At 52.1% G+C, this 12,066-nt stretch overlaps 1 protein-coding gene across 1 annotated transcript; it reads left to right on the forward strand.

The window, feature by feature from the left end:
- The first annotated feature begins 6,924 nt into the window (after positions 1-6,924).
- Positions 6,925-12,056, forward strand: IGFBP6 (insulin like growth factor binding protein 6). The gene is made up of 4 exons (XM_003906445.4): positions 6,925-7,525; positions 10,081-10,226; positions 10,410-10,529; positions 11,743-12,056. Exons 1-4 carry the CDS (start codon positions 7,195-7,197, stop codon positions 11,863-11,865), a joined length of 720 nt encoding a protein of 239 aa, XP_003906494.1. The 5' UTR covers positions 6,925-7,194; the 3' UTR covers positions 11,866-12,056.
- Positions 12,057-12,066: the final 10 nt, after the last annotated feature.

Genomic DNA, 12,066 nt, shown 5'->3' on the forward strand with positions numbered 1-12,066 from the left:
GGCAACAGAGCGAGACTCCATCTCAAAAAAAAAAAAAAAAAAAAGATGTAACGGTTACAGTACAGTGTTTTCTGTAGAGTGCATCCTTCTTTTTGTTTTTAGCCTCTGAGAGTTTCCAGTGAAAACACTGTTTTCCAAAGTAACTTAGGTCAGCTCCTTTTCTTCTCACCCTCCTCAGTGTGTGTCATAGATGTATAATATAATTAGATTAATTTGTCACAGTCTGCATTCTAGCCCAGAATACCCTGGCATCCTGGCTGATTTTCTCAGTTGTTTATCGTATGTTGGATAAATAGATATTAGCACTAAGCTCTCTGGGAGCACAATTCCTACTTATGTCCGTATCTCCCAGTTACATCTGCATAAATAGGTGCCCCATGAATCCATTGAATGACTGAATATACTTTTATTAATTTAATTATATATAAAAAAAAGCAAGACGCAGATCCTTAGTTGCTCCTTTTTGTTCACTAATGATTCCCAACTCTCAACCATCTGGCTGGCTCCAGCCCAGTCTAGAAAAGTCTTGTTCCCTTTCCAGCTCTCCTTCCTCTGATGTACCGAGACACTGGGGACCCAGGTGGAGCACACATGTGTGCACACACATCAACACGCATATGCTGTTTTGCTCCCCCTGCCCTTTTACCTTTACAACCATTACACAAAGATGTGCTTTCCTCCTTGGGATGCTTTCACCATCCCCTCTCTTCATCCCTATCCATCTCTTCTCCCAAACTCTCTTGTAAAGCTCTATTCCCTGGGAAGTCCTGTTTGATTTACCCTGGGGGCAGTTTTCCCTCTCCTGACAGCACTCTGGGCCCCTCAGACTATTGGCCTTTACCTGAGAGCAGGGAGAGGATGAAGAAAAGAGAGAGGAGGTGCTGAAGGGGTGAGAGGGCCGAGAGAGTCCCTGGAGTAGGTTGGGCTGGCGCCGAGGTCCAGGAGGATGGCTGAGCCTCCAGAAGAGTTACAGTGTCTCCATCACCTCTCTGTCCCTCCCACAAGGCCTGCCTTTGCTCCCACCAAAAACACCAATATTTCTTGGTGTCTATTCTAAACTACTTCCATGGGCTGGAAGCTAGAGTTCCAGAGATAAAAAAAGGTATGGGGGCCAGGCACGGTAGCTCACGCCTGTAATCCCAGCACTTTGGGAGGCCAAGGCGGGTGGATCATGAGGTCAGGAGATCGAGACCATCCTGGCTAACACGGTGAAACCCTGTCTCTACTAAAAATACAAAACAATTAGCCGGGCGTGGTGGCGGGTGCCTGTAGTCCCAGCTACTCAGGAGAGGCAGGAGAATGGCGTGAACCCGGGAGGCAGAGCTTGCAGTGAGCCAAGATTGCGCCACTGCACTCCAGCCTGGGCGACAGAGTGAGACTCCGTCTCAAAAAAAAAAAAAGGTATGAGGGCCCTATTCCCAAAACACCCACAATCTAACTGGAAAAATGACACAGGAAAAGAGGAACAAAAATATAAAATAGCAACACAATAATGTGGATGAATTACAAGGAGGGCTAGGTGTCAACTGGCCAAGTAGGTGAGGAAGAGGTGCCAGAATTTGGTTAGTGATGGGCTAAGTGTGGTAGCCCTAGGATTACATGCCTGTAATCCCAGTACTTTGGGAGGCTGAGGTGGGAGGATCACTTGAGTCTAGGAGCTCAAGCTCCTATATTGTCCAGCCTGGACAATATAATAAGATCCTGTCTATATTAAAAAAAAAATTTTTTTTTTGAGGCAGAGTTTTGCTCTTGTTGCCCAGGCTGGAGTACAATGGTGCGATCTCAGCTCACTGCAACCTCCGCCTCCTGGGTTCAAGAGATTCTCCTTCCTCAGCCTCCCAAGTAGCTGGGATTACAGGCATGTGCCATCATGCCTGGCTAATTTTTTTGTATTTTTAGTAGAGACGAGGTTTCACCATGTTGGTTTCACCAGGCTGGTTTCGAAGTCCTGACCTCAGGTGATCTGCCCACCTCAGCCTCCCAAAATGTTGGGATTTCAGGCGTGAGCCACCGTGCCTGGCCTATAAAATTAAAACATTAGCCAGATGTGGCGGTGCATAACTGTGGTCCCAACTACTCTGGAGGCTGAAGTGGAAGGATCACTTGAGCCCTTGAGGTTGAGGCTGCAGTGAGCTGTGACTGAGCCACTGCACTCCAGCCTGGGTGACAGAGTGAGACCCTGTTTCAAAAAAAAAAAAAAAAAGAATGTGGCTAGTGATGAGGGGAGTGAAGGGAGGGTCCTTGTAAGCTGAAAGCTTGGAGTTCAGGGGAAGAAATGATCTCTGAGCAACTATGCCTCATCCTCACTTCCCCTTATCCCATGGCAATCCCCAAGATGAGAAACCACCAGGGGGTTCTGGGGCAGGTGATTCAGTCAGCTAGCTGAAGCAGAGTGTGTTTCAGGGTCATTGTCCATGGGGCCCTGAATGTCAGGCGGAGCACAGGTTCTGTGGTCAGGGAGGACATCGAGGAACAACACATATCCACCGGGGCCTGTGGGGTCGGGGGGCGAGGGGAGGGAGAGCATCAGGTCAGATAGCTGAGGCATGTGGGGCTGAATACATAACTATATGGCCGGGCACGGAGGCTCATACCTGTGATCCCAGCATTGTAGGAGGCCGGGGTGGGCAGATCATGAGATCAGGAGTTGGAGACCAGCATGACCAACATGGTGAAACCTCATCTCTACTAAAAACACAAAAATTAGCCTGGCATGGTGGCACATGGCTGTAATCCCAGCTACTCAGGAGGCTGAGGCAGGAGAATCGCTTGAACCCAGGAGGCAGAAGTTGCAGTGAGCCAAGTTCGCGCCACGGCACTCCAGCCTGGGTGACAGAGCTAGACTCCGTCTCAAAAAGAAATGAAAAACAAAAAACATAAATACGTAAGTGACGGGTTGATGGGTGCAGCAAACCACTGTGGCACATGTTTACCTATGTAACAAACCTGCACGTTCTGCACATACATCCCGGAACTTAAAGTAAAATTTAAAAAATAAGAAATAAAAAGTAAAGGGCCCCTGAAGTCCTTGAGGAGAAGAGAATTATGGGGATCAGGAGCACGTTTCAGCAGGACCAGTTTGGATGGTATGTGTGGGAGAGATGGCAGAAAACAGGGGCTGCAGGTCAGCTGAGGTTTACACAGTAGTTCCCATCAGGCCCACATCAGCCTTAGACCATGTTGTGATGTGGTCATTGAACTTCCTCTCTGGGACTTTCTGTCTGTGGACTGTGCCACTGCTTCTTGTTTCAAATTTAAAGCTGAATATGGTCCAGGCAGGCCCCTTCCTTTACCCCTTGTTCTCAAAAGGAAGTCAGCACTTGGGGCACCATGAATTTAGAGGGACAGGTTGAGTGTGAGAGACACAGCATGAGCGACCAGAAGACCAGCGTATAATGTAGATGAGGAGGAGGAAGTTCCAGCAAAGTTTATTTATGGAAAAGCTTAAGTGATAGCCCAAGCTATTTAGCCTTTCCTCAGCCTGGAAGAAACTTCTCAGCAAACCCTTCTCACACAAAGGCCAGACAGAATCCCAGAGTTTTGTACCTTGGCCCACACTCTTGGTCTGAGTGCTAAACACGTGCTTCAGATTTCTGCCCTGGGTACTAAGGCAGAGGGCATCCCAATGGCAGGAAGGCAGAGTTCAAGGGGCTCAATCTGCAAAGAGACTGGTTAGACCCTCAGCACTGATGGCCATACAACTGGGGATCATGCTAGAGGGAGGGGGAAACAGGGAAGTGTAATGCTGGGGTGCTGGGTGGAACTGGACTGTGCAATTGGGCTTAGAATCTAGAAACTAACAGAGCTGGGCAGGTGGGAGAATCGGAGGAGGTGGTGGTCGCAGTGTGGGAAGGTGGGGCTGGAAATTGAGGAGGATTGAGGAGGGAGTGGTGGATGTTAGAAGCTGGCAAAGTGTTGGGCTTTTTCTGAAAGATAACCTACAAAGGAGGAGCACAGATTTTTTTTTTTTTTTTTTTGAGACAGGGTCTCACTCTGGTTGGCATGCAGTGGCATGATCTTGGCTCACCCCTCCCACCTTAGCCTCCTAAGTGTCTGGGACTAAGGCATGCACCACCACGCCTGGCTGATATTTTGTATTTTTAGTAGAAATGGGGTTTGGTCATGTTGCCAGGCTGGTCTGGAACTCCTGGGCTCAAGTGATCCTCCCGCCTTGGTCTCCCAGACTGCTGGGATTACAGGCATGAGCCACCGTGACAAACATCTTTAAAGAGCCACATCAGGGCCGGGCGCGGTGGCTCAAGCCTGTAATCCCAGCACTTTGGGAGGCCGAGATGGGCGGATCACGAGGTCAGGAGATCGAGACCATCCTGGCTAACATGTTGAAACCCCGTCTTTACTAAAAAATACAAAAAACTAGCCGGGCGAGGTGGCGGGCGCCTGTAGTCCCAGCTACTAGGGAGGCTGAGGCAGGAGAATGGCGTAAAAACCCGGGAGGCGGAGCTTGCAGTGAGCTGAGATCCGGCCACCGCACTCCACCCTGGGTGACACAGCGAGACTCCGTCTCAAAAAAAAAAAGAAAAAAAAAAAAAAAAAAAAAAAAGAGCCACATCAAGCTGGGTGCAGTGGCTCACGCCTGGGCAACATGTCGAAACCCCATCTCTACTAAAAATACAATTAGCCAGGTGTGGTGGTGTGTGCCTGTAGTCCCAGATACCTGGGAGGCTAAGATGGGAGGATCTTGTGAGCCCAGGAGGTCAAGGTTACAATGAGCCGTGATGGAGTCACTGCACTCCAGCCTGGGAAATAAAATGAGACCCTGCCTCAAAAAACAAACAAAAAAAAGAAGTCTAGACCCAGACCAGAAACACCATTTGACCCAGCGATCCCATTACTGGGTATATACCCAAGGGCATATAAATCATTCTATTATAAAAATACATGCACATGTATGTTTATTGCAGCACTATTCACAATAGCAAAGACATGGAACCAACCCAAATACATGGAATACTATGCAGCCATTAAAAGGAATGAGATCATGTCCTCTGTAGGGACATGGATGAAGCTGGAAGCCATTATCCTCAGCAAACTAACACAGGAACAGAAAACCAAACACCACATATTCTCACTCATAAGTGGGGGCTGAAAACAATGAGAACACATGGACACAGGGAGGGGAACAACACACACTGGGGCCTGTGGGGGCGGGGTGGCGAGGGGAGAGAAAGCATCAGGTCAAATAGTTAAGGCATGTGGGGCTTAATACCTAGGTGTTGGGTTGATGGGCAGCAAACCACATGGCACACATTTACCTATGTAACAAATCTGCACATTCTGCACATGTATCCCAGAACTTAAAATTAAATTAAATTAAAATTTAAAAAAAGAGCCACACTGGGATCCTGCAAGAGCACAGCCATCTCTTTGCCCTTCCCAACTTCCCACAGGCTTTCCATCTTATTCAGGAGCACCAACCCGAAGTCCAGGAGAAAGACCCTAAGACCCTAGCCAGAACCATGTGTAGGACAAAATAAATCGTGATAAAGGGGGTGGGGCAGGACCCCAGTACCCTGGAACCCGTCTCTGACCAGCCTTGGTTCCAGGGAGCCTGGTCAGAGCTTGGGGCAGGGGGTTGAAGAGCCTTGGTGGAAGGGGTGCTTTCTCTTACCTCTGTCCCAGTTTTGCCCTTCCTCTCCTCTGTCCTGGTCTACTTCTCCCATCAGCTGCCCCACAACCCTCTCCTCCCTGCCTCTCCAGTCTGCATCAGTATCTCAGGGCAACAGGAAAACACCATCCTCCAAACACAGGTCCTAGGGTCCCAGGGTAATGTGTGGAAGGGGGCGGTGCTGACAATGAGGTCCGTATTATTTCGTATTTACCTAAAAGTTCAAGAAGTCCTTGCTGACATTCTTGCTTGAGGCCCAGCATTTAAACTTAGTCACTGCCCAGAGCCCTTGTTTTAGGAAAGAATGAGATGGTCCCTGTTGCATAACCCAGAACTGGATGGGTGTGGGTTGCCGAAGGAAACAGTCCCTCTTCCTTTCTCTTGTGAGGCCTGGCTAGGAGTGCCTGGGATGGGCGGGACACTGCCTAGGGAAGGTGGGTGGGGAGCGGTGGAAGCCGACCCTTGCAGCGAAGGTAGACAAGTAAGCAGGCAAAGATGCTCAGAGTAGTCCCTCCCCCGAAGCCCCCTGGGCACAAGACAGTCTGATGAATCTAGAAAACCCCATGGATGACTGGGAGGGAAGGAGACGGATTCTGGGAGAGGAGAGGAATGGAGGAGCGAGCTTACCTGAAGGATGGGGATGGGAAGGGGGGTGGGGTCTGCTCTCTGGCCACTGTCCCCAAGAGCATCCAGAATACGAGTTCCTCTATTTCTGTCCCTCTCTAGTTTCAACCGGCCAATTTTCCCCCTTTCCCTGCCTCCCAGCGAGTTCTCACCCCGCACACAGCCCTCTCCAATTCTTTCAGACTCCGCATGCGCCCACCACAATGCTAGGGTCTCCTACGGTTCATTTAAGGTGTATCCCTCCCTGCCTCCCGGCCCTTCCCCCTGTTGGCTTACCCCAGTCTGGCTCCCCTCGGGCCCCTTTTCTCCTTAGTCACATCTCAGGGGTGCTTTCTCTTACCCCTTTCCCAATTTTGCCCTTCCTCTCCTCTGCCCTGGTCTACTTCTCCCATCAGCAGAATTTCCCAAGACCCCGTAATCCACCCTCTCCATCTTTTCTCTGTCCCTCCACATTTGCCCACTCCTCTCGTGATCCACACACACCATCTCTTCTCAGTTCCCTTTCAGCCCCCATCTTCTCACTCCCCACCGGGTCCCTGCATGCCCCTCGTCTTCCTACATAAACACACTAAATGGATTGCACTCCAGTCCTCCCCTTCTTCCGCTCCTCCCCACCCTCCAGTCCCTCCAGCCAGCTGTACAGCTCCCAAATTCCAGGCCGAGATTCCCGGGAACAAAGCAAGAAAAATCAGAGCAATTTGGGAAGTAAACAGAAACTGCAAAGGGAGGGGGAAAGAGGAGTGGGGAGGACCCAGGTTGGGGGGGGCCTTCCCCAGTCCCACCCAGTTTAGGGAATGCCCCTGCCCTCTCCCCCACCCCCCCTTCACCTGGCTCTTAAAGGGCCCGGCCCCTGGCCGGCGGCTACTTAAGACAGAGGGGCGGCGGCGGGCAGCAGCTGCGCTGCGACTGCTCTGGAAGGAGAGGACGGGGCACAAACCCTGACCATGACCCCCTACAGGCTGCTGCCGCCGCTGCTGCTGCTAGCTCTGCTGCTCGCTGCCAGCCCAGGAGGCGCCTTGGCGCGGTGCCCAGGCTGCGGGCAAGGGGTGCAAGCGGGTTGTCCAGGGGGCTGCGTGGAGGAAGAGGATGGGGGGTCGCCAGCGCAGGGCTGCGCGGAAGCTGAGGGCTGTCTCAGGAGGGAGGGGCAGGAGTGCGGGGTCTACACCCCTAACTGCGCCCTAGGACTGCAGTGCCATCCGCCCGAGGACGACGAGGCGCCTTTGCGGGCGCTGCTGCTCGGCCGAGGCCGCTGCCTTCCGGCCCGCGCGCCCGCGGGTGAGTCCGCGCCCCGCCCCTGCCCCGCCCACGTGAGACCCGCGTCCTCCAGGCAGGGTCCTGGGGAGACGAGAGTGGGTGGCCCTGCAAGCCTTTGCGCCCTGACCCTTGACGCTTCCGACTTTGGGGGGCACATTTGTGTGGGGGAGAAGGGGCAAGTGCAGGAAGCTGGGGTGCGGCCAGGGGACTTGGGGATACAGCAGAAAGTGTCTGCGCTCTCGGTCTTTTTTGCTCCGTTTATTTTCCCTTGATGTAGTGTGTGTGCAAGTGGGAACTTGGGGACGGCAGGGGGAGAAATGGAGGGTTTTAGGGCCATCCCATGTGCTCCAGCAGGCCCAGCTCCTACAACCCTAGACGGCAAGCTGGGGAAAGGACACAAATGTTGTTTTCAGCTTCCACTTTGAGAAAGAGGGAAGGGAACCCCAGACTCCGAAATTCTGCACACACTGAGAAATGGCTCGTTTCCTCCTAATACGGGTATTCGAAGCACCTAAACAGGAGGGGTCTAGAACCGAAGAGGCCCCAAATCCAAAGTTGTATTAGACTTGAGTAGGGACTGAGGGCAGGCTAGGGCGTAGGGTGGGGGAGAGGGGAGAAAGAGTGGGGGAAAGAGGGAATCTGCCAAATCAGGGTTATGATTTAAACCTGCTCAGAACTGTTCACCCATCCTACCCCACCCTGCTCCAGGGAGGAGAGCAGAAGCTGAGTCACTGGGTGGGTGGGACAGAAGTGAATCAGCACTGAAAACATGGGGGGCAGCAGGGAGATGGGGAGGACAGGAAATGCAAACTGCGCATCCCAGAGTCTCTGGGTTCCTTCCTCTGGAGGGGATGGAGAATTCACTTGGAGTTTCTTTCAGTCCCAAATGCTTCAGTGCAGGCTTCTGGGGGTCCTCCTAGAAGGTGGTCTGGGTGGATGAGAGAAGGCAGTTTGGAACTACATGGTTAGGTGCTAAATGTAGGGAATGAAGGACAAGGTCTGGGGAGGGGCGGGCATCCTGAGGAAGAAGGATCAGACTCAGGGTTGCAGGGGAAATGTCTCCTGGGTTGTGAGTGGTAATTGGGAGCTTATCTTTGGGCACAGAGGGAGAGACAGGATCCCTTCAGGGGTTCTGATATCTTATTAGATATTAGGCAAATTCCAAGCAGTACATGCTCCCCTTTCTGCCTTTTCCTATCCCTGACTTATTTCCTCACCCCTTCCCAGTCCTGAGCTCTCCCCGGACCCTCCGGAAACTTTCTCCAGAGCCAGGAGCAACCTGCAGATTGGAAGCCCCTCATTCCCTGCACCTTCTTAATCTGCCCTCAGCCTATCTTGGTTAAGGGTTGAATCCATGTGCTCCTGGGACCACTGGGGTTGAGCTGGCCTGGATCACAGGGTATCAGAAGGGAGAGGTTCCCACTGCAGTGCCCCAGAAGTAACCACATCTCAGGCCTGGGAGGGGTGGGTTGAGTCACAGCAAGGTCACAGCAGGGACACACATTCCATTTGGGTCCCTGTTGGCCCCCCTCCTACATCCGTTGCTCTCTGCCCCAGCTCCCTGGCTTCGTGCGCCCCCTTCTGGCCTCTGGTGGAACAGCCAGGTCTTTTCATCCAAAGCCCAAAGCCCTGAATAGTCCTTTGCATTTGTTCTCCATTTTTCATTTATTTTATTATTTATTGTAATTCATTAATTTATTTTTAAATTAATTAATTTTTAAAATATATTTATTTATTTATGTTGAGACAGTCTCACTCTATTGCCCAGGCTGGGGTGTAGTGGTCCAGTGTCTCACTGCAACCTCCACTCCCCCAGGTTCACGCCATTCTCCTGTCTCAGCCTCCGGAGTAGCTGGGACTACAGGCACCTGCCACCACGCCAGGCTAATTTTTGTATTTTTAGTAGAGACGGGGTTTCACCATGTTGGCCAGATGGTCTCAATCTCCTGACCTCAAGTGATCTGCCCAACTTGGCCTCCCAAAGTGCTAGGATAACAGGCACGAGCCACCGAGCCCAGCCAATAATTTATTTATTTTTGAGACAGGGTCTCACTCTGTTGTCCAGGCTGGAGTGCAGTAGCACAATCATGGCTCACTGCAGTCTTGACTTCTGGGGCTCAAGCAGTCCTCCTGCCTCAGCCTCTAATGTAGCTGGGACTACAGGTGCATGTCACCACACCTTGGTAATTAAAAAAATTTTTTTGTAGAGATGAGGTTCTCATTATGTTGCCCAGGCTGGTCTCAAACTCCTGGGCTCGAGCAATCCAATCTTCCCACCTCTGCATCTCAAAGTGCTAGGATAACAGGCATGAGCCATTGCACCCATCCTCATTTTCCATTTTTGCTTTCCAAAATGCATCTCCCTTATAAGCCTTAAGCTCACTATGGGGAATACTGGGGAATATTGTCAGGAAAAGTAATGTAACTATTTGTCAGAGAAAGAAACTAGGGCCAGCATCATGCAACAATGGGGCATAAGGCCCTCCCTTCCTTACTTCAGCAGGTGATGTGGGCAAGGCCCTTCTCCACATGGCTCTGGCTGATTTCTGGCCTCTCCTTCTCCTATTCCTCCACAGTTGCAGAGGAGAATCCTAAGGAGAGTAAACTCCAAGCAGGCACTGGCCGCCCACAGGATGCGAACCGCAGAAACCAACAGAAGAATCCAGGCACCTCTACCACACCCTCCCAGCCCAATTCTGCAGGTGTCCAAGACACTGAGATGGTGCGTTTGGAGCTGGTAGAGAGCAGGAGGGGTGGGAAGCCCTGGAGACTGCCATCTGAGACTGCTCCCTTGGGCTTGGAGATGGCTCCATTGTCGGTCCTGGGTGCTTGCCTGGTGGGCCAGAAGGTTGGAACGGGGAACTGGGCTGGAGCGGTTCTAAGCTGTCTGCTCTCCCTCCCCCAGGGCCCATGCCGTAGACATCTGGACTCAGTGCTGCAGCAACTCCAGACTGAGGTCTACCGAGGGGCTCAAACGCTCTACGTGCCCAACTGTGACCATCGAGGCTTCTACCGGAAGCGACAGGTGAGGCTATTTTTCTTCTCCCCCTGCTCCAGTAGAAGGCTCCTGCCAGGGAGTGGGGACAATGGGGCTTGCAAAGCTGCATAAATAAGACACTGCCCCATCTTTAAGGATCTTCCAACTGTAGGAGAACATAGAGAATAATATAATTTGTTATACAAACTTAGAGAATAATCAACCACACACTGTGGGAGAAAACCTACTGAAGGAATGGCCTAACTCAGTGGCTCTCGAACTTGAGGCATCGGAATCCTTCGGAGGGCTTATACCACACAGATGGCTGAGCCCCACCAGCAGCCTTCCTGATTCAGGAGGTGTGGGGTGGGGCCTGACAATGCATTTCTTTTTTTTTTTTTTTTTTTTTTGAGACAGAGTCTCGCTCTGTGGCCCAGGCTGGAGTGCAGTGGCCAGATCTCAGCTCACTGCAAGCTCCGCCTCCCAGGTTCATGCCATTCTCCTGCCTCAGCCTCCCGAGTAGCTGGGACTACAGGCGCCCGCCACCTCGCCCGGCTAGTTTTTTGTATTTTTTAGTAGAGACGGGGTTTCACCGTGTCAGCCAGGATGGTCTCGATCTCCTGACCTCGTGATCCGCCTGTCTCGGCCTCCCAAAGTGCTGGGATTACAGGCTTGAGCCACCGCGCCCGGCCGACAATGCATTTCTAACATGTTCCCTGGTGATCCGGATTTGGGAACGCCACTTTGAAAACTACTGTTCCAGGCTAGCAGAATGCACACAATTTATTGTTGAAGAGGGGGAACTAAAGAGAGGGAACCCTGGGCCGGGCGCGGTGGCTCATGCCTGTAATCCCAGCACTTTGGGAGGCCAAGGTGGGTGGATCACGAGGTCAGGAGTTGAAGACCAGCCTGAATAACATGGTGAAACCCCGTCTTTATTAAAAATTACAAAAATTAGCCGGGCGTGGTGCTGCGCACCTGTAATCCCAGCTACTCGGGAAGCTGAGGCAGGAGAATTGCTTGAACTTGAGAGGTGGAGGCTGCAGTGAGCGGAGATTATGCCATTGCACTCTAGCCAGGGCAACAGAGCAAAACTCTATCTCAAAAAAAAAAAAGAGAGAGAGAGAGAGGGAACCCAGTGACCCTTGCTGTCCCAAGGGGACCCTCAGGTGTTTTTGCATCCTCAGACTCAGACATCCCCTCTCATTCTCCTGCTGGAAGCCTCTGGTCTCAACCCTGACCTGTGTGCCTCTCTCTCCAGTGCCGCTCCTCCCAGGGGCAGCGCCGAGGTCCCTGTTGGTGTGTGGATCGTATGGGCAAGCCCCTGCCAGGGTCTCCAGATGGCAATGGAAGCTCCTCCTGCCCCACTGGGAGCAGCGGCTAAAGCTGGGGAATAGAGGGGCTGCAGGGCCACTGGAAGGAACATGGAGCTGTCATCACTCAACAAAAAACTCAAGGCCCACGATCCACTTTCAGGCCCTGCCCCATGGGCCCCCTCACCCCTGGGCCTTTACACATGCAGTTGGAAACAGTGTTGGTGTTGGCTGGGGTGTCAATAAAGCTGTGCTTGGGGTCGCTGGCTTGT

Source organism: Papio anubis, chromosome 9 (assembly GCF_008728515.1).
Source record: "Papio anubis isolate 15944 chromosome 9, Panubis1.0, whole genome shotgun sequence".
NCBI lineage: Eukaryota > Metazoa > Chordata > Mammalia > Primates > Cercopithecidae > Papio > Papio anubis.